The sequence below is a fragment of the Oncorhynchus clarkii genome, chromosome 17 (genome assembly GCF_045791955.1).
Source record: "Oncorhynchus clarkii lewisi isolate Uvic-CL-2024 chromosome 17, UVic_Ocla_1.0, whole genome shotgun sequence".
In the NCBI taxonomy this organism is placed as follows: domain Eukaryota; kingdom Metazoa; phylum Chordata; class Actinopteri; order Salmoniformes; family Salmonidae; genus Oncorhynchus; species Oncorhynchus clarkii.
The window spans coordinates 26,403,929-26,427,749 of NC_092163.1; the positions used below are offsets into that span (position 1 = coordinate 26,403,929).

At 40.7% G+C, this 23,821-nt stretch overlaps 1 protein-coding gene across 1 annotated transcript in view; it reads right to left on the reverse strand.

Moving 5' to 3' along the window:
• Positions 1–23,821, reverse strand: part of LOC139369696 (potassium voltage-gated channel, KQT-like subfamily, member 2b) — a 75,896-nt gene that overhangs the window by 2,186 nt on the left and 49,889 nt on the right. The window contains exons 9-14 of the mRNA XM_071108953.1: positions 20,872–20,943; positions 20,675–20,704; positions 14,608–14,867; positions 6,815–6,923; positions 6,375–6,506; positions 2,538–2,633 (exon numbers count right to left, since the gene is read on the reverse strand). Of these exons, the coding sequence (XP_070965054.1) occupies positions 2,538–2,633; positions 6,375–6,506; positions 6,815–6,923; positions 14,608–14,867; positions 20,675–20,704; positions 20,872–20,943 (699 nt within the window). The remainder of the gene's footprint in view (positions 1–2,537; positions 2,634–6,374; positions 6,507–6,814; positions 6,924–14,607; positions 14,868–20,674; positions 20,705–20,871; positions 20,944–23,821) is intronic.

Below are 23,821 nucleotides of genomic sequence, written 5' to 3' on the forward strand. Positions count from 1 at the left end.
GAGGATCACATTTTTAAATCAGTGGAATTCGAGTATGATAGCGAAAGAGATGGAGGAAACACCTGTCTCCAGATTTCATCTTCAAACTAAGGGCAACCGTGGCATGGCATTCCTGACAGGGAGACGCATCCATGCACAATGATGTATACAGGTAAGATAGTCTAGCGATAGCTAGCTAACATGACATTTTCAGATATTACACGTTTTCTAATTTTGACAGAAAGGGGTTTAATTTAGAGCTAACATTAGCTGGCTGGCTCCCTAGCTGATGTTATTATTATTTTTCCCAGAGACGCTTGCTGTTCTAGTTAGAGCCTAATGTTAGCTAGCTAACATTGAATATGGTTAGTTATCTTCCAGCACTGTGGCATTGTTGTTTGACTAGCTAACGTTAGCTGGCTGGCTCGTTAGTTAACGTTTTGTGACGTGTGTGAACTTACACTTTGTTTACCTAACTAGGTACATTGTTTACCTAGCTAGCAAGCTATATGTCTTAAGCTAAAGTGTACTGTTAGCTAGCTAGCTAACGTTAGCTGGCTGGCTCCCTAGCTGACATTCTTTTCCCAGATCTGTGTGCTGTTCTAGTTAGAGCCTAATGTTAGCTAGCTAACATTGAACATGGTTGGTTAGCTCCCAGCACTGTGGCATTGTTGGCACTGTTTATTGTTAAACTAGCTAACGTTAATACTTTTTAGATACTTTGCAACTATTTACATTTTAGTTAACCCTTCCCCTAAGCCTAACCATGACCCTTTTAGCTAACCCTAATTTTAACCCTTGAACCTAACTCCTAACTACTAAACTTAACCCTAACCTCTAGCCTAGCTAACATTAGTCAGGTAGCTAATGTAGCTACAACAAATTGGAATTGGTAACATGTAAGTTTGCAAATTCGTAACATATTGTACATTTAGAAAATTGTAACACATAAAACAAATTGTCATTCGCAACATATCATACGAAATGGATGATGCACATCCACAGATTAATACATACCAGACAAACGTAACATATTATACTAAACGGAGTGTTCCGGATTTACATACAGAATAATACTAAATGCTCTGAGACCAGGTTGTAAAGCACCATGAACCGTATAAAAACCATCCATAACATCTATGCAAGATTGAAAACTGACTGAGGCCTATTTATAAGAGAGTTGGCACTGAACTAGACATTTTAAACATCTGAATAAGAGAGCAATATCCTAGAAAAAAAATATTCACAGAACGGCTCCATGGTCAGGCAAAACATGCTTACCAATTTTGCAAACATCCGAATCGGCCAAGATTAGAAAAATATGCAACTTCTAAAATGTTGATTGTGCATCATGTGGCATGCTTCAATACACTTCATGCCAACATGCATCCAAAACCGAAGAATTTACTGTATTGTTCATAGGCACCTCACAGGTCATAGGCTGTAAATGAATTTTGCTATCTTTACATATAAGCCCTTCACATTGTCAATGTGTTGCAGGCAATATCAATTAATCAAATGTATTTATAAAGACATTTTTACATCTGCAGCGCAACCCTTTTTTGCTCGGCTACATGACTTGACTACTTACCCATGAGCTTCACTTCTCCTATGTCCTACAGGAGCATTTACCATATTCTTAACTATTGGATAAACCATGTTAGTCTTCTTTTACTTTAATTGTACTTTCCATTAATTCTCTAGTTCGATTGTCACAGTATAGTGCAAGAAAAATAGGAATTTTACGTGTTCGATACACCGAGTGCACAAAACATCAGGAACATCTGCTCTTTCCATGACAGACTGACCAGGTGAATCCAGGTGGAAACTATGTCCCCTTATTGATGTCACTTGTTAAATCCACTTCAAATCAGTGTAGATGAAGGGTTAAAAAATTATTGTTAAGTCTTGAGACAATTGACACATGGATTGTGTATGTGTGCCATTCAGAGGGTAAATGGGCAAGACTAAAGATTTAAGTGCCTTTGAACATTGTATGCTAGTAGGTGCAAGGCGCACCGGTTTGAGTGTGTGAAGAACTGCAATGCTGCTGGGTTTTTCAAACTCAACAGTTTCCTGTGTGTATCAAGAATGGTCCACTACCCAAAGGACATCCAGCCAACTTAACACAACTGTGGGAAACATTGGAGTCAACATCAGCTTTCTACACCTTGTATAGTGCATGCCCTAACGAATTGGGCTGTTCTGAAGGTAAAAGCAGGTGCAACTCAATTTTAGGAAAGTGTTCCTAATGTTTTGTACATTCAGTGTATGTGTATACACACGTATATAAAGCTGATCAGCACTCAAAGGGCGTCAAAGAGACTATGAATCACTGAGTTTGAGTGATTATTTGCTGAGAATAACTGAATAATTTCTGCAAGATGCTTGCTACTTTGATCAAGTCACTGCATCACATTGCGATATAGACACAACTAGTCACACGCTGTCACAGTAGGCCGAGACAAAAAAAGGTTTCTCGTTGCTTGTCAAGAGAATCGATAATGAACTATGGGATAAGCTCTTGATGAGAGAGATGTAGTCTGGTGAGGCCTAACCTAGGAGAGTTTTTTGGTGACTCTTTGGGTCCATCAGTTGAATACTTCTTATGGCGGGGAGTTGAGGGTCCAGGGGGACCAACAATCATATCTATCCTGGCAAAGTGAATAGAGAAGACACCAGCACAATGCAGGATGACGGCGCAACAAGGACCAGTCCGACAGGCACACATCAAATGAACGAAACCAAAACAACAGAACCAGGAGACAAAAGACAAGGACAAATAAGTGAAAATATATTCCAGACATATTTGCCAATAGTAAAACAGCAAATTGCTGTTTTCATTTGGTAAATTAAATTGGCCACTATACTGTAGCTGTATGATATGACAGTGAAGCCATCATATTAAGAAAGTGAGGAGATTTTAAAGTATTTTTTTTTCATCTTCTAAGTAGGAATATATTTACATATATGTGGTACCATTTGTAAACTCACAACATATATTGTACTTATTTGACAACGATGCCCCTGAGATGAGACTGAATGCTCAAGATCTCGCCTTGTGTCATCCATGGTGGACAGACACTTACTATTGTTGTGTAATGCGTATAGACGTTGAATTCAGATTCAATGCGTTCTGACCTTTGGGGGAACAAAACTCACAACTCCATAATTGCAACAACAAAAACATGTCTGGGTTCACTTGGTAAGAACAACCTCATGGAAAATGAGCTTTGTCATGGTTATCAGGGTTGTGTCTCTGGACATTGGACCCTTTATGGTAAGTCTCTTAACATCATAAAATATGCATGAAGCAGGTCAGGCCAAATGCTAATTGACTTGATAAGAGTTGTATTAACATGCATACGGGACAGTTAGAAAGAAACAGACTACATCAACGTTTCATTGAAATAACCACTTATCGTCACTGAATCATCATCCGTATTGTGAGTTGATATTTTCTTGTAATTATTTGAGGTACAGTAGCCTATCCAGTGATGTGGGTGGGACTCAGGAATATCATGAATTATAAATCATCCAATGATTCCAGCCAACAGGGGCTGTTGTTTGCTCACGCCATTAACAACATGCCATTTGGTTTAGGAATATTTGATTGACAGACTATCATAACATAGTCAACAATAGGTTTAAGGAATTGAATTTAGCTATGAATTGTGTGACAGCAAAGCATGGCACTGACTCAAGTATAATTATTTTAGGTTGTTATTATAAAAAGAGAATGTGTTCTCAGTAACTTACCTGGTTAAGTAAAAGTAACAGTATTTTATTTGGCCCCTGAATATTTTTTATTGTTGGACATAAAAGACAGTAAAACACCAGAAAATTGATTTCATTTTGGAAATCTGTTTCAAAGTATTCCCACGCATCATACAGTACATGTGATTGTCTACACATTTTTTGTAATTACACTACTGTTCAAAAAAGTTGGGGTCACTTAGAAATGTCCTTATTTTTGAATGAAAAGCAAAAAAAAAATGTCCATTAAAATTACTTCAACTTGATCAGAAATACAGTGTAGACATTGTTAATGTCCTAAATGACTATTGCAGCTGGAAACGGCAGATTCTTTATGGAATATCTACATAGGCGTACAGAGGCCCATTTTCAGCAACCATCACTCCTGTGTTCCAATGGCATGCTGTGTTAGCTAATCCAAGTTTATCATTTTAAAAGGCTAACTGATCATCAGAAAACCATTTTGCAATTATGTTAGCACAGCTGAAAACTGTGCTGGCCTTCTTTAGACTAGTTGAGTATCTGGAGCATCAGCATTTGTGGTTTCGATTACAGGCTCAAAATGGTCAGAAACAAAGAACTTTCTTCCAAAACTCATCAGTCTATTCTTGTTCTGAGAAATGAATGCTATTCCATGCGATAAATTGCCAAGAAACTGAAGATCTCGTACAACACTGTGTACTACCCCCTTCACAGAACAGCGCAAAATGGCTCTAACCAGAATAGAAAGAGGAGTGGGAGGCCCTGGTGCACAACTGAGCAAGAGGACAAGTATATTAGAGTGTCTAGTTTGAGAAACAGATGCCTCACATGTCCTAAACTGGCAGCTTCCTTAAACACCAGTCTCAACGTCAACAGTGAAGAGGCGATGGGATGCTGGCCTTTGGGATGCTGATCATGGTCTCTGATTATTCTGACACTGTCTTTAAGGCCCTCGATTAGATCAATGCAATCAGTGATCGATATAGAGGGGGACTGGAGGGCCTTCATGGTAAAATCACTGATATCACGTAACTTCGCAAATTCTTCAACATCCTTTTAAAATGTTTAACAGTGAGCTTTGTTTGGACATTTAGCTAACAAGCTAACGGTGAGTAGCCTACACAGTGTAGCCTAGCCTACACAGTGATAGCTACTGTTTACTGCATATTGTATCAGTGCGAAGTGAACCCACCCATTATTTTGAAATTGATAAGATTATAGTGTTTTTTAACAACTTCCTTTTACTGTTTTTTTCCAGGTAAATAATCAAGCATACTTCAAATTCAATACATAGCCCTAAATTAAATAGATTTTAAGTACAGCACTAGATTTTATGAAAGAAGTCCTTGCGTGTCCTGAAAGGCATCTGCCAAATACAATTTAGTATTATTATTGTCAATACATATCCCTTTTTGTTTCCCCACCCCTATCCCACTGCTGTGCATGTTTAGGCTAGTGCTTGACTTGGACTGAAATAGGTGTCTGTACCGTTTATATTTAGGTGCAGAAACTCCTCAATACTTTTGAGCTAATATTCTATAGGAGGTGCAAGAAGTCAAGCAGAAGAACAAGGTACTCAGTTCCGGTGAGCTCCTGGTAAAAAATACAAATAACACTGACAAGTAGAGCAAAATAATTTATATTTTTTATATGTATTTTCTTTGCTTAATCTGATTGGTTGGGCCTTTGCCCACCCACGCCCACGCCCCTGTGGAACACTCAGGAACACTCAAAACCTCTGGCAAAGCCATTCTGGTGTGTCTTTAGCATTCAAATCAAATCAAATGTTATTGGTCCCCTTCACGTGTTTTAGCGATGTTATTGGTCCCCTTCACGTGTTTTAGCGATGTTATTGGTCCCCTTCACGTGTTTTAGCGATGTTATTGGTCCCCTTCACGTGTTTTAGCGGTGTTATTGGTCCCCTTCACGTGTTTTAGCGGTGTTATTGGTCCCCTTCACGTGTTTTAGCGGTGTTATTGGTCCCCTTCACGTGTTTTAGCGGTGTTATTGGTCCCCTTCACGTGTTTTAGCGGTGTTATTGGTCCCCTTCACGTGTTTTAGCGGTGTTATTGCAGGTGTAGCCAAATGCTTGTGGAACTGACAGTATTTTAACTATTTGAGGATATGAAATACACAGACAATCATAATAGCAGTCAAAATAGTACCGGCACCTATTTCAGTCCAATTGACTGGGAAGGTTGTCAGGATCAGAAGAAATTTGAAAGTAGCAAAGCACAGGTAAAAAGTTAGAAAAAAAACCCACCGTAGTCTTCTGAAAACCTAACCCTGGGATAGAGTTAAAATAGCAGGACAATTACACATATTTTAATGCCAAACCTTTGAATGGCTTTCCATGAGGTATTGATTGTTCGTGAGTGGTTCAGTCTGAGTTCTGACTTAAATCTGCTTGAAAATCGGAGACGTGGTTTGAATATTGCTGTCCATCAATGATTCCCATCTAAATGTACTGAGCTTGAGCAATTTTGATGTACTGTGAAGGTTGGTAGAATCTTTTCAAAATGATTCACAGTTGCAATTGTTTCAAAAGGTGCTTCCACCCAGTATTACCCCTGCGGTGTGAAGACATACGCAATCAATACAGGTCTCAGAGTGAGATAGGAAATAAGAGAGAGAGAATAAGAGGGAGAGTATCTTGCCTGGACTGGAGATTTTTGATGCGGGCCAGCATGTCCAAGTGGCCGGCTGAATACTGCTCTATGACATCCATCACGTCATACGGCCGCAGGCTCTCTTTGAACTTCCTCTTGGAGACCATGAACCTCATAATGCTGAGGAGAGAGACGTTTGCGATATGAACACAACCTCAATAGGATATTTTAATGGGACATTTCATCGATCATTATATTGGGTTGGGGACAACTATGTGGGCCATGAGATATCTCAATTCAACTTTTGACATGTCTGTATAACAGTGTAAACCGATTTCCCCAGATTGAGATTGAAGAGCAGGAGGTTGATAAGAATATCCCAAACTTGAATATACCAGCGCTGGGTAAAATAAATCATACAGATAATGAGAAATAGAGATTGACCTGACCCAGACTCACTCTGAAAGACAAAACTTGTCTTGGCTTACCAAATGGACCTGATAGTGACCTTGAGTCCGGGAGTTAGGTCCTGAGGGACAAACTCACAGTGGCAGCTCTTATTGTCGTCTGCTATGTCCTCTCCAGGGAGGCTGGCTTCTACGAAACACAACAAGCACACGAGAGCTCCGGTGTTAGCGTGTTCCTGTGGCATGGGGCGGATGGAAACACTGAACTGTCACCTGCACTCTCCCCTAACCTCGACTCATTCAGTCTTTAAGGATGTCAGTCTGCAAGGAACCAAGCGAAGGCACGGCTATTAACTTGCACAGCCCAGGGTTACAGTGTGGGATTGTGCGTCGAATTGAGGGCAGGTTAATGGCAGTGTCGGTTCATCTCATTGGCTGATGCAGGATAAGGAAAAGGAAAGAGGTAGAGGGGGAGGGGGAGGGGGGGACATAGCGGTACACGTTTCTGAGGTTAATGGCTTCACCTGACTACTGTGGCCCAAAAATATTAAATACGGAGGCGTGACGTGGCGTGTCGAAGCCAGTGTGCTCTTATCTTAAGCTACGCTAGCAGCTAGCATCGTTGTGCATGACACTGAGACAGTCAGCAGACAGGCCACTGCAGTGGACCACAGCCTAGTCAATCTGCAGTTTGAGACACTTGAGTTCAAGGTGTAGGCCTATTCAGAGTGGGATACAGTATTTCAAAACTGCTGAATGCCTATTATGGCAGAAGGGGGACTATGTGCCTATATGAGGTTCAATGCAGAGACGTAACAGTACAAAACATGGATGTTCAATAAGCATCTATATACAAGCCATAGCAGGACAGCTAACTCCGCAATCAATATATCTAGCTATATCTTGAAAGTAAACTTAATAATGGAAACAGTGTAACACTGTAAACCGGTCCTACTGTATATAATTCATTATATTTGGCATAAAATATTCTCCTTTCAATATCAAACTTTTTTATGTGTGGCTGAGTCACTGGATTTATTGTAAATTTGACTGGCAGGGGGGAGCACAGAATGAGTTTGGATATTGGCTTGTGCAGTCACACATTTAACTTTCAATTATTGTAATAGTTGCTTTTCTATTTTTGGGATCTAAAGGCCAGACTCAAGTCGGCAGCAATTTGCATCAGAGAAATAGGAGGTTCAGACTGGTGACAAGGCTGAGTAAATCTTTCCCTATATATTTCAATGTTGGTGTTGTATTTGAGATGGTAAGGATTTCTCCCTTTTCAAGACCATAATGGTTTATGGTGTGCAAGAGGCTTTGTTCATCTTTAGTTCTGTGTATCTAGTGTATGTAGTATGTGTATCCAGCATAATCAAGTATGTCTATGAGCTCAAGTATGTGAACTCTGAGCTCAAGAAATTTGAGGTAGATATCTGTATTGACATATAAAGAGCTTGAACTTGCCTGAAGGTGTCAATAATTTTGGGCCACAGCATTGACCTATCCCAGTTTCACTCCAACAGACAAAAAACATTGTGCGCCTAATGCCAAAATACAGAGCCGTGAAACTGCATCACGTCTTCCCCAACATGGCTTCCATTTTTAGGGGAGGGGATCTAGTGTCACGGTTCTATAGTGCTGTGCTTAAAAGACCCTTAGTGGGCGCCGAAGGCCAACTGACAGATCAGACAGCTTCCTTCATGCAGGTTAGAATGCAACAGCGGCAGCCATTTTGAGTTGAGTGCATGGCTTTCGGGCTGCTTGCTTGTAGTTGGAGTGGGCTATTATGAAAATGATGGGGCCCACCCATTACTGTGCTCATGGAATGGGTCTACAGTTGGGCATGCATTATATTGCTTCAATCATATAAACACTTGTTTTTATTCATTTTGATCTGGTGGCCATCCCCCAAGCAGACATGGGATTTGTTTCTTACTGATTAACCCCTCAATTGCTGCAAAGGAGGTGGAGAGGAGAAGGAAAAGACAATAAAATAAACCTGGTTAAATTGTGGGATAAAATCATAATACAATCACCAAAAACCAGGCTTATTAGGAAATTATATACAATATCATGATGTAAAGAACCCGAGGGCAGTGGTGATATTCAGTTGTCTCAGTGGGTATCTTGTCATGTATTACAGAATCTCTCTGAAGGTACAATGCAATATGGACAGCAGGGGTATTGGCCAGATCTGCATCGTGAAAGGGAAGGGTGATGAGTAAAAAATGATGGGCATCAAATGTAGTTTGGGACAGTAATTAGTGGAATGGACTGAAGAAGAAAGGACTGCTGCAACAGGATTTAATAACCCCTTAAGAAATACGCAAAATCCATTATAATGCAAAACTTAGGCGCTTACATTTCCTCATGATTAGGGCATTCACAGAAAGTGTTACCAAGATTTTCATACTAGTTGCAGTCACTGTTTCTAAAGCAAAATTGTGAAAAGGAATGTTGTGACAATGGTCATTTGACAGTGAAAACCCTACACTGTCATGCAGCAACCAGTGACAAAGCTGTGGAAATTTGCATCGGGATGTTAAAATAAGTTACCACGCAAACTCAATTAAAATGTCACTCTGAAAACAAGGTTCCAAAGCCGTTTAAGCTAAGGCTTCATATGAACATGACCCAACTGACACAGTATCAAAATGAGGCTAAAGCAGCAACTCTGTAAAGCAGCCAACTTATTTACAAGTATACACATTGGTATATTTGTCAGATTTGAATTCATTCCAATGCTCAGATATGACAAGATGTGATAAATTGTACAATAGTCAAATAGTGCCAAATCAGTATATATGCAAAAGTATTTCCCCAAAGGATGGATCAATCTAATGTCACATACTTGAACAGTGTTACAGCTATGAAACATATTTGTAGGTTTTGTGATAAATGATCAGTAGGTCTCTCACAACTGCACTTTGTAACATGTAAGCATGTCGGATCTTTTGTTTTCCAAAGGTGTGCAGTTGAGGATTCCTCCCAAGTCACAACGGGTTGCTGCATTAGAGTTACAGGCAGTGGAAATCAGTAAATGCAGCATCATAATGCCTTCATAAGGCTGCCATAGAAGTGGTATAAGGCCTGCTACAGTATGCCATTACATGTAAGCCCAGATGGCATTATGAAGTGTCGAAACATACAATCAGATTAAAATGTCTTACAGTTCTCGCTTTGTAAGTGTTATGTCACTTTGCAAAATGGTAATGACATATCGTGACAGGCTTTATGTCATCATTTTGACACTAAAATTTGTCATGATCGTGTTATAGAGGCATCGTTGTCAGGCTAACTGAAATGTAACAGTTAACTTGAGTCCTATCAATTTTTTGTATTTTTTTTTACTAGCCTGGGAATCCAAAATGAATTGCTGTTTTACCAAGCTAATAATTATCATGACGTAACAGACATATCAACAGAGGTCAGTAACAGTCATTACTATAAACTGACAGATTGTTAAGGCTTGTTACTGAGGTTGAGATGATACCTTAACCATGCTATTAAATGATTGCTGTAATTTAGCCAAATAATTTTGCAACAGTTATCAGCTAATGGCATGAGACTGAAATCAATGAGAGACTGATATGTGCACAACACTGATTACATGCACACTCGGTTTTTGGCACTAATTTAACTCCATATAATAACTTTAGAAAATTGTTTTAAGCATCATTTAGCGTTATTTTGATCTGGTTGATCAAAATTTAGACAGATTTCTCTCATTTCATGTCCAAATCCTCCCAGTGTCTAAAATGTATTGTGTAGCTCAATGGTTCCCAAACTTTTATAGTCCCATAACCCTTCAAACATTCAACCTCCAGCTGTGTACCTCCTCTAGCACCAAGGTCAGCGCACTCTTAAATGTTGTTTTTTGCCATCATTGTAAGCCTGCCACACACACACTATACGATACCTTTATTAAACAGAAGAATGAGTGTGAGTTTTTATCACAACCCGGCTCGTGAGAAGTGACAAAGAGCTCTTATAGGACCAGGGCACAAATAAAGTAACTTTATTGAGCTACACCAGGTATTCCCTAACCCCCCAGGGGTACATCAGGGGTACACCAAGTAAAAATGTGATTCACAATTATTTTCTTTTTTTAAACAAAAAAACAAAAAATGTTTTATTTTTATTCACATTTTCAAACAGTCCATTTATATTTTCCAACGGGGCTATACACTTGGGTGAGTTTTTTCTCTCTCGCCTGAGTAGCCTTTTTTCACTGCCAAAAATAAAATTAAACCATCTAGTTTTCAGCCGAAATAACAACACAATGTCAAATACAGGTAGCCTAGTCAAATAATTAACATCCAATCAAATTAACCGTTACTCTCTCGTGGGAAATCCGTATGTAGCCAAACATAGCTGCTGCTCATTCCTTTTGCTCGAAAATTGATAAATGGGTAAAAAAAAGTAAGGCCCGCGTCCATAGAGACATACCAGCTCTACTGGTAGTACTGCTACTATCACTGTCGACGACACAAGTTGTTCTGCTTCCATGAGCACATCCAATGCTGGCATCAGTAATTCTACAAACAGTGGGGCAAAAAAGTATTTAGTCAGCCACCAATTGTGCAAGTTCTCCTACTTAAAAAGATGAGAGAGGCCTGTAATTTTCATCATAGGTACAGTTCAACTATGACAGACAAAATGAGGAAATAAAATCCAGAAAATCACATTGTAGGATTTTTAATGAATTTATTTGCAAATTATGGTGGAAAATAAGTATTTGGTCACCTACAAACAAGCAAGATTTCTGGCTCTCACAGACCTGTAACTTCTTTTTTAAGGGGCTCCTCTGTCCTCCACTCGTTACCTGTTTTAATTATTAAACTGCGCCGTTGGAAACACAGTTTTTGCTCTCCTGCGTCTGACTTCTCTGCCGCCAGTACGCACCCATTACAGACAGGCAAGCCCCATGCTATTGTGGAGGACTTCATTCTTCCTGCTGCCGTGGATATGGCTGGGAAACTGCTGGGGGAAAAGGCCCAAAAAACTATAGAGACAATATCTTCATCAAACAACACTGTTTCACGACGCATCAGTGACATGGCAGGAGATGTTTTGAAACAATTACTGCTTTGCATATAAGCCAGTGAATTATATGCGTTACAGCTGGATGAGTCAACAGACTTGGCGGGCCTGGCACAGCTCCTGGTATATGTCCTTTATGTTTATGGGGGGTTAATTAAGGAAGGCATCCTCTTCTGCAAACCACTGGAAACCAGGACAACAGGAGAGGATATTGGACAGCTTTGTGACATCAAATGGACTTTGGTGGTCAAGATGTGTTGGCATCTGTACTGATGGCGCAAAAGATATGACAAGGAGACATAGTGGAGTGGTAACGTGCGTGCAAGCAGTTGCTCCCGATGCCACTTGGGACCGCTTGCATGATGATGAGTTTCTCACACGACTGGCCTATCTGGGTGATATTTTTTCTTGCCTGAATGATCTGAATCTAGGATTACAGGGACTCTCCGCAACTATCTTCAATGTGCGGGACAAAATTGAGGCTATGGTTAAGAAGTTGGAGCTCTCTCTGTCTGCACTAACAAGGACAACACACAGATGTTTACATCATTGTTTACATAATTTTGTGTGCAAATGAGCTCAAGCTTACGGACAATGTCAAATGTGATATAGCGAAGCACCTGAGTGAGTTGGGTGCGCAATTACACAGGTACTTTCCTGAAACGGATGACACAAACAACTGGATTCGTTATCCCTTTCATGCCCTGCCTCTAGTACACTTACCGATATCTGAACAAGAGAGCCTCATCAAAATTGCAACAAGCTGTTCTGTGAAAATTGAGTTTAATTAGAAGCCACTGCCAGATTTCTGGACAGGGCTGCGCTCAGAGTATCCTGCCTTGGCAAATCGCGCTGTTAAGACACCGATGCCCTTTGCAACCACGTACCTATGTGAGAGTGGATTCTCGGCCCTCACTAGCATGAAAACTAAATACAGACACAGACCGTGTGTGAAAAATGATTTAAGACTGAGACTCTCTCCAATACAACCCAACATTGCAGAGTTATGTGCATCCTTTCCAGCACACCCTTTTCATTAACCTGTGGTGAGTTATTCACAATTTTCAATTAACAAATACGTTTTTTTTTAATGTAAGATGGTTAAATAAAGAGCACAATTATTGATTATTATTTGTGCTCTGGACCTATAAGAGCTCTTTGTCACTTCTCACGAGCCGGGTTGTGATAAAAACTCACACTCATTATTATGTTTAATAAAGGTATTGTATAGTGTGTGTGTGGCAGGCTTACAATGATGGCAAAAAAACAACATTTGAGAGTGCGCTGACCCTGGTGCTAGAGGAGGTACGCAGCTGGAGGTTGAATGTTTGAAGGGGTACAGGACAATAGAAAAGTTTGGGAACCACTGAGCTACACAATACATTTAGACACTTTGGGAGAATTTGGACAGGAAATTAGAAAAATATGTCTAAATCTGATTACTCGCATGAGTTCTGGTGATTAGTATTGACAGTACATGGTTTATGATGATGTTATCATATTCAAAAACAAAGTAAATCAAACAGACAACAGGAAGGTGATGCCATTGCGAGCAAATAAAAATAGACGTTATCCTGTACTATATTCTAACGTCTTTACAGCTGTTTGCCAAATGGAACAAATAAAAAAAAACTAATTCCAAACATGGGCTGGGTTTTCAGACACAGATCAAGCCTAATCCTGGACTGGAAGACACTTTAAAAATGGAGATTCTTCATTGAGCATGCTTTTTAGTCAGAGACTGGGCTTCTGTGTCTGGGAAATCAGCCCAAAATGCACACCAAACCAAAAACAAAACATGATAGCATATAGCATGAGGTAATAAATCCCTTTCTATATTGCTTAACGGTGTGTTGATCGTGGATGTTGAAACACGCATCTCTGTTTGCCTGACCTGGTGAGCTCTTCTGTCTGAATTCTTCATCCTGCATCTCAATCAGCACTTTAGCACACCGTCAAATAGAGAAACGAAAAGGAATCGATGAGGATTGCGTTTTGCCTAGCGTGCATCAAATGATTGTTTTCTGTCAACGTACAGAGAAAACGCCATCGAGAGCAACAATTGCATGAACACAGACACATAAAACAGACCGGACATGTTTAACAGAACTGCCTCGTGTAGGGCAAGCATATGCTGCCATGCTGTTTACTTCATGATTAACATCTATGCTTAATTAACAGTAACACTTAAACACTTTAAGACTTGAACATCTAAATACTTTGAGGGGTGGTGACAATGCTCAGAATATACTACCACTAGGATTGTTATAAGACAGGTAATGAGAACTCATGAGTTCGTCATGAAACTGTTTTATAGAGCTATATAGAGGACAGCCGTTTTTACACTGTCATCATCAGTTCAAAGGTTTGTTATAACCTGTTATAGTCAGAGTAATGTAGCCAACCAAATCCTTATGATAGCATTAAGTGGCATTATGACCATTGTTATAACTTGTCTCTGTCACTTTAAAACATCAACGACATCAGCAGAACATAATCACCACACTGTATGTCTTTCTCTAATTGTACTGTTCCAGGTCTGTTTCAAATGAACCAAACAGAAAGGTAACAAAGATACCACAGATAATAGACAAAAAAGTGTGACACCCGGGAAAGAACAGGGCCACAATAGATACAGCACATAACACAACATGCAATTTGAACTCTCACAGCACAGCACATCACACCACACAACAAACTAATTTCCAAGACGGCCGCTTGGATGACATTGCAACACTAAAGCCACAAAGAATAACACATCATTCAAAAGCTAGATGGAACTCAACATATCAAGTACCACAGAACACACTGTGTAAAGATACTCCTACCTTCCGAGTTTTGGCGCGAGGCGGCGCCCTTAATGCGGAAGGCTTGACGTGCCCGGCTGCGTTCTCCGAAACTCCAGCTCTTGGGCACTTTGTTGGGGCTGTCTTCATTGCTGTTGTCGGCGCTGGGGGACCTGTGAATGGGTTGGCCTTGGCCTTGACCCTGGCTGCCTTGTCCACTGGGGCCCTGGGGTGAACCTTTCCCTTTGGTCCCTGAGCTCCGGGGACTGGAGAAAACACGCTCCTTCAGGCTGACCTTCTGACTGGAGGGGTCAGGGGATCAAGAGACGTTGAGAGGAGATGTCATGTGATCGCCACTCAATCAATACAGGTCAGTTTTGTTCTGTGTATTCATGCAGATCTTTATTTACCAACTTGCAGTTATGGTAATCAGATGCTATTGATGTTGCAAAGTTTAGTGGTTTACTAGCCGTACAATGTTTTGGTATTGCATTCACTCAGCCCCAACTGAATATTGTCGGAGTACCACAACAGACAAGTTACTCTAATTACTTGGCAGTAAGTAATCAGTTAAAATATGCCTTTCAATAAATCTCATTTTATTGGACTTGTCTAAAACACAAACACCTTACCCAGGCCTTTTCACACTCACAAGCTCAACATAGTGGTGACCGTATGACTAAATCTCCTGAGTAAGTATGTGCACTGCTTATGAGCATGGCCACGAGTTCATGAGAGGACCTCTTCGCTATTGATGTTGAGACTGGTGTTTTGCGGGTACTATTTAATGAAGCTGCCAGTTGAGGACTTGTGAGGCGTCTGTATCTCAAACTAGACACTCAAATGTATTTGTCCTCCCAAACCTCTTTCTATTCTGGTTAAAGCCAGTTTGCGCTCTTCTGTGAAGGGAGAAGTACACAGCGTTGTACGAGATGTTCAGTTTCTTGGCAATTTCTCGCATGGAATAGCTTTAATTTCTCAGAACAAGAATCGACTGACGAGTTTCAGAAGAAAGTACTTTGTTTCTGGCCATTTTGAGCCTGTAATCGAACCCACAAATGCTGATGCTCCAGATACTCAACTAGTCTAAAGAAGGCCAGTTTTAGTTGTTTTTTTTATTATCAGTACAACAGTTTTCAGGTGTGCTAACATAATTGCAAAATGGTTTTGTAATGATCAATTAGCCTTTTAAAATTATAAACTTGGATTAGTTAACACAATGTGCCATTGGAACACAGGAGTGATGGTTGTTGATAATGGGCCTCTGTACGCCTAAAAATGTTGCTTTTCTTTCAAAAACGACAACATTTCTAAGTGACCCCAAACTTTTGAACGGTAGCGTACATATCAGCATACATATCTATATCACACACATCAGCATACCATTCTGCATATATACATTTCAACATCTACAATGCAGTCGGAAAGTATTCAGACCCCTTGACTTGTTCTATATTTTGCTACATAACAGCATTATTCTAAAATGTATTAAATTGTTTATTTTCCCCTCATCAATCTACACACAATACCACATAATGACAAAGCAAAAGCAGGTTTTGAAATTATCACAAATATATAAAACAAAAACAAAATACTGTATATATATATCACATTTACATAAGTATTCAGTCCCTTTGTTGAAGCACCTGTGGCAGCGATTACAGCCTCAAGTCTTCTTGAGTATGGGAGTTTCTCCCATTCTTCTCTGCAGATCCTCTCAAACTCTGTCAGGTTGGATGGGGAGTGTCGCTGCACAGCTATTTTCAGGTCTCTCCAGAGATGTTAGATCAGGTTCAAGTCCAGGCTCTGGCTGGGCCACTCAAGGACATTCAGAGACTTGTCCCGAAACCACTCCTGCATCGACTTGGCTGTGTTCTTAGGGTTGTTTTCCTGTTGGAAGGTGAACCTTTGCCACAATCTGGAGGTCCTGAGCACTCTGAAGCAGGTTTTCGTCAAGGATCTCTCTGTACTTTGACCCTGTTCATCATTTCCTCAAACCTGACTATTCTCCCCGTCCCTGTCGCTGAAAAACATCCCCACAGCATGATGCTGCCACAACCATGCTTCTCCATAGGGATGGTGCCAGATTTCCTCCAGATGTGACGCTTGGTATTCAGGCCAAAGAGTTCAATCTTGGTTTCAGCTGACCAGAGAACCTTGTTTCTCATGGTCTGAGAGTCCTTTAGGTGCCTTATGGCAAACTACAAGCAGGCTTTCATGTGCCTTCTACTGAGGAGGGGCTTCCGTCTGGCCACTCTACCATAAAGGCCTGATTGGTGAAGTGCTGCAAAGATGGTTGTCCTTCTGGAAGGTTCTCCCATCTCCTCAGAGGACCTCTGGAGCTCTGTCAGTGACCATCGGGTTCTTGGTCACCTCCCTGACCAAGGCCCTTCTCCCCCGATTGCTCAGTTTGGCCAGGCGGCCAGCTCTAGGAAGGGTCTTGGTGGTTCCAAACTTCTTCTATTTATGAATGATGGAGGCCACTGTGTTTTGGGGGATCTCCAATGCTGCAGAATTCTTTTGGTACCCTTCCCCAAATCTGCGCCTTGACACAATCCCATCTCGGAGCTTTTCCTTCGACCTCATGGCTTGGGTTTTGCTCTGACATGCACAGTCAACTGTGGGACATTATATAGACAGGTGTGTGCAAGTTGTAGAAACATCAACCATGTTCAATGGAAACATGATCCACCTGAGCTCAATTTCAAGTCTCATAGCAAAGGGTCTGAAAACATATGCAAATAAGCTATTTCTGTTTTTTCTTTGCAATACATTTGCAAAAATTTCTAAACATGTCTTCGCTTTGTCATTATGGGGTATTGTGTGCAGATTGAGAAGGGCAAAAAAATATAAAATACATTTTAGAATAGGATGTAATGTAACAAAATGTGGTTAAAAGTTAAGGGGTGCACTGTATATACAAACAAGTTATTTAGGTCAGAGCGGGGAGAGGCGTGGGTCAAGTGGTACTGTTTTATTTGTTTTTTAAAGCTCATTTTGCAGATTGTAAAATGAGATGGGAGTTCCATGTGACCATGTCTCTATATAAAAAGAATTCAGAAAGTGTTCATACCCCTTGACTTATTCCACATTTTGTTGTGTTACAGCCTGAATTCCAAATGGATTAAATTGAGAAAAAACATTCTCCCATCTACAAAAACATTTTTGCACATGTATTGAAAATTAAATACAGAAATATCTCATTTACATAAGTATTCACACCCCTGAGTCAATACTTTGTAGAAGCACTTTTAGAAGTGATTACATCTATGAGTCTTTCTGGGTACATTTCTAAGAGTTTTCCACACCTGGATTGTGAACATTCTTCAAGCTCTGTCAAAATGGTTGTTGATCATTGCTAGACAACCATTTTCAGGTCTTGCAATAGATTTCAAAGTAGATTTAAGTCAAAACTGTAACATGGCCAACATTCTTCTTAAGTAACTCGTGTAGATTTGGCCTCGTGTTTTAGGTCATTGTCCTGCTGAAAGGTGAATACATCGCCCATTGTCTCGTGGAAAGCAGACTTTACCAGGTTTTCCTTTAGGAATTTGCCTGATCTTGGCTCTATTACGTTTCTATTCATCCTGAAAAATGTGCCTGTCCTTAACGATTACAAGCATACCGATAACATGATAAAGCAACCACTATGCTTGGAAATATGAGTGGTACTCAGTAATGTGTTGTATTGGATTTGCCACAAACATAACACTTTGTATTCATGACAAAAGGTTTCCTTCCTCTCTGGCAACTGAGTTAAGGACTCCTGTATCTTTGTAGTGACTCTATGTATTGATACGCCATCCAAAGTGTACAGTCGTGGCCAAAAGTTGAGAATGACACAAATATTAATTTTCACAAAGTCTGCTGCCTCAGTTTGTATGATGGACATTTGCATATACTCCAGAATGTTATAAAGAGTGATCAGATGAATTGCAATTAATTGCAAAGTCCCTTTTTGCCATGCAAACGAACTGAATCCCCCAAAAACATTTCCACTGCATTTCAGCCCTGCCACAAAAGGACCAGCTGATATCATGTCAGTGATTCTCTTGTTAACACAGGTGTGAGTGTTGATGAGGACAAGGCTGGAGATGACTCTGTCATACTGATTGAGTTCGAATAACAGACCGGAAGCTTCAAAAGGAGGGTGGGTGGTGCTTGAAATCATTGTTCTTCCTCTGTCAAGCAAGGAAACGTGCCGTCATCATTGCTTTGCACAAAAAGGGGGCTTCACAGACAAGGATATTGCTGCCAGTAAGATTGCACCTGAATCAACCATTTATTGGATCATCAAGAACTTCAAGGAGAGCGGTTCAACTGCTGAGAAGAAGGCTTCAGGTCGCCCAAGAAAGTCCAGCAAGCGCCAGGACCGTCTCCTAAAGTCGATTCAGCTGTGGGATCGGGGCACCACCAGTACAGAGCTTGCTCAAGAATGGCAGCAGGCAGGTGTGAGTGCATCTGCACGCACAGTGAGGGAAAGACTTTTGGAGGATGGCATGGTGTCAAGAAGGGTAGCAAAGAAGCCACTTCTCTCCAGGAAAAACATCAGGGACAGACTGATATTCTGCAAAAGGTACTGGGATTGGACTTCTGAGGACTGGGGTAAAGTCATTTTCTCTGATGAATCCCCTTTCCGATTGTTTGGGGCATCTGGAAAAAAGCTTGTCCGGAGAAGACAAGGTGAGTGCTACCCTCAGTCCTGTGTCATGCCAACAGTAAAGCATCCTGAGACCATTCAAGTGTGGGGTTGCTTCTCAGTCAAGGGAGTGGGCTCACAATTTTGCCTAAGAACACAGCCATGAATAAAGATTGGTACCAACACATCCTCTGAGAGCAACTTCTCCCAACCATCCAGGAACAGTTTGGTGACGAACAATGCCTTTTCCAGCATAATGGAGCACCTTGCCATAAGGCAAAAGTGAAACTAAAAGTGATAACTAAGTGGCCCAGACCTTAATCCCATTGAGAACTTGTGGTCAGTCCTCAAGAGGCGGGTGGACAAACAAAAACCCACAAATTAAGACAAACTCCAAACATTGATTATGCAAGAATGGGCTGCCATCAGCGGATTGCAGAGGTCTTGAAAAAGAAGGGTCAACACTGCAAATATTGACTCTTTGCATCAATTTCATGAAATTGTCAATAAAAGTATTCCATAGTAACATCTGACAAAAATGTCTAAAGACACTGAAGCAGAAAACTTTGTGTGAATTAATATTTGTGTCATTCTCAAAATATTTGGCCACGACTGTAATTAATAACTTCACCATGCTCAAAGGGATATTCAATGTCCGCTTTTTAAATTTTTACTACCAATAAGTGCCCTTCTTCGCGAGGCATTGGAAAATCTCCCTGGTCTTTGAGGTTGAATCTGTGTTGGAAATTCACTGCTCGACTGATGGACCTCACCGATAATTGTTTGTGTGGGGTACAGAGATGCGAAAGTCATTCAAAAATCATGTTAATCACTATTATCGCACACAGCGTGAGTCAGTGCAACTTATTATGCGACTTGTTAAACACATTTTTACTCTTGAACTTATTTAGGCTTGCCACAACAATGGGTTGAATACTTGACTCAAGTTATTTCAGCTTTACATTTTTATTCATTTGTTAATGTTTTGAAAAACATACTTCCACTTTGACATTATGGGGTAATGTGTGTGATAAAAAAAAATCTAATTTTAATCCATTTTCAATTCAAGCTGTAACACAACAAAATGTGGAAAAAGTCAAGAGGTGTGAACGCACTGTAACATTGTGCGTTGCGTTAAATTTGTATAGTGTTGATATGAACCCACTAAGTACAGTGAAGGGCAAGGTGTGCTGCTCTATTCTGGGCCAGCTAACGCTTTCTTATGTTATTCTTTGCTGCACCTGACCATATAACCGTGAAATAGTCCATATGTGATAAACTAGAAAGAGTAGGACTTGTTTGGTCGAGTGTTGGTCACCTCAGTGACATGTCTGGTACTCTCAACGTTGGTGACTGTTTTGAACAGTCTTCAGGTTCAGTGTCGACTTTGGAACTGACCAGAAATTTGGGTTGGAGATGAGTGAAATAGATTATTTTGACCTCGTTGTAAAATTATGTTTTGATACTGACCTTGGGGAGGACTCCGGTTGGGGTTCCTTCCTGTTTGGTCAGGAAACACAAAAGACACACACACACACACACACAGAGTACATTATATTGTCAATAATCTGTCAAATCTGATATAGTAGTATTGATGCTATAATTTTTATAGATATAGTAGCACACTATATTTTCCATGAATGATGAATTCAGATTTAGTTTCTGACCTGAATGACAGTCCCGACTTGCTCTTCAGATTTCTTAGTAGATCCAGTTGATTTAGTGGCGGGATCAGTCTACTTATAAATAAAAGACAAAAGATGTGTTGGTGTTACAAGGAAGAAGAGAAAAACATACCCCAGCACAGCTTTACTGCATATAGAATGGCTTGGTTTTGTTTCAAATGTTCTATATGAACGTATATTATTCCCGATGCATTTACTGCCATGTATGGGTAGTAGGCCATTTATGGGTAGTAGGTAGTAGATTTCAATTTTACTTGATTTCAAATGCCTCCTTACCAAGAGCTTGAATTCTGTGAGGATGTTTTCAATTGCCCTGTAACCAGAACTAAGATGGCATTTTCATATTTTTGGGGGGAATGCAGATAAGAGAATGTGACACAGTAACAAACCACTGCAATTACTATCCCATTCATAAATCGTCCAAAGTTTTGTAAAAGATACTTGTCTTACCTAATATAATGTTTCATTCAACTTCACTGGAGTCATACAGCCTTTGAATTCAATTTGACACCCCAACTTTCAAAGTAGCTTGTTGTTCTTTATGAGACAGGCACATTAATTTATCGAAGACTTGCAGTACCTATCCAATGGAAACCTTTCTCTGCAGATGAGATAAAAAGTACCTAGTCCTTCGGCTTTGGGCCCACTATGCGACAATCAGATATGGCCCAGTTGCAGTCCCGTTTGCCTTTTTCCCTTCAGCAATCAATCAATACTCAAGCTCAAGTTAGCCATCTATACACCTGGCATAGAACATTCACATTAACAAAGACTAATCACTACCAATACACTTAGACAAGCCTGTGACATCACACAGGGGACCAAATAGTCACAAACTAACTAAAATTATGAACCAGAATTCATTCAATTGGAAAACATCAGTCTTTTTCATTTGTCTGTCTGTCTGCCTGCCTGCCTGCCTGTCTGCCTGTCTGCCTGTCTGCCTGTCTGTGTGTAATGTTATGCCGTGCTGTGTGTGTGTGTGCTATGCCATGAAAGCGAGAGCAAGATAGAGAGAGAGAGCGACAGTGAGTGTGATTGTGTGCGTGCGCTACTGGATATCAAATATGATAAGATGGTGCTGCAGTGGATAGCTGACCAATTCTGCTATTTTGTGTGCTTTCTTTATGCTGATCTTAACTTTTTTTGCACATAATATTTCTACCATAATTTCCTATGACCAAAAACATCTCCTGGACATCAGAACAGTGATCATTAACCTCAGTTCTTAACTATATTTTCTTAAAACTGCATTGTTGGTTAAGGGCTTGTAAGTAAGCATTTCACAGTAAGGTCTACCAAAAACTTTAACAGAAAGTACCAGTGACGCGCTCAATATGGAAGTGGCCCGATGAAGCGAATGTTAGGCTACAGAACCATTTCGATAGCACAGACTGGAACATGTTCCGGATTCATCTGATAACATTACCAAATCAGTCACCGACTTCATTAATAAGTGCATTGACAACGTCGTCCCCACAGTGACCGCATGTTCATACAAATCAATACATGACTAAGATCTAATCCTAATACGTCGGCTCTGATGCTCGTCGGATATGGCAGGGTTTGCAAACTATCACAGATTACAAAAGAAAACCCAGCTGCTAGCTGCCCAGTGATGTGAGCCTACCAGAAAAGCTATATTTCTTCTATGCTCGCTTTGAGGCAAGCAACCATGCATGAGAACACCAGCTGTTCCGGATGACTGTGTGATCTCGCTCTCCGTAGCCGATGTGAGAAAGACCTTTAAACAGGTTACTATTCACAAGGCAGCAGGGCCAGACGGATTACCAGGATGCGTACTCAGAGCATGCGTTGACCAGCTGGCAAGTGTCTTCACTGACATTTTAAACCTCTCCCATTCTGTAATATCAGCATTCAACACCATACTGCCCTCCAAGCAGCTCAGGACCCTGGGACTGAACACCTTCCCTCTGCAACTGGATCCTGGACTTCCTGACAGGGCCACCAGGTGGTGAGGGTAGGCAACAACACAACCGCCACACTGACTCTCAACACGGGGGCCCCTTAGGATTGCGTGCTTAATCCACTCCTGTACTCCCTGTTCACCCACGACTGCATGGTCACGCAAGACTCCTACACCATCATAAAGTTTGCTGATGACGGTTGGCCTGATCACTGACGATGAGACAGCCTATAGGGATGAGGTCAGTGAGCTGGCAGTGTAGTGCCAGGACAACAATCTCTCTCTCAACGTCAGCAAGACAAAGGAGCTGATAGCGGACTACAGGAAACGGAGGGCCGAGCACGCCCCCATCTACATTGAAGGCTGTAGTGGAGCAGGTTGCGAGCTTCAAGTTCCTCGGTGTCCACATGACTAAGGACTTATCATGGTCCACAAACACCAACAAAGTTGTGAAGAAAGCACGACAATGCCTCTTCCCCCTCAGGAGGCCGAAAATACTTGTCATGGGCCCTCAGATCCTCAAAAAGTTCTACAGCTGCACCATTGAGAGCATCTTGACTGGCTCCATCTAGGGCTGTGGCGGTCTCACGGTAATAGCCTGTTAATTAACATAAACAAGTTAAGTATCTACAGGCCTCCACCCATACAAGCTGCATTCAAGCCGCCGATGTGCACCTTTAGAACATCTACATTTAAAAAGTTGAATAAATCTATTTAATATACACCATCACAATAAATCCATTATTTATTTATTCAGGTCTAAAGAAACATTATGATATGAATAACAATTTATTTTATAAGAACAGAATATGAGTTGGTCTACTGTATGTTATCTGGCAATGCTCAATGCCATAGGCTTGTTCATTTAGCTGAAAAGATATGCTTATAAGTCCTGTGCCATTATTTTACCGGACTCCTTTTTAAAATCTGCGTATTTCTCCAACGCTCAGTTGTCCTGAGTCTGCACAACACTGCCAGGACCTAGGATCAAGGGAGACACTCAAG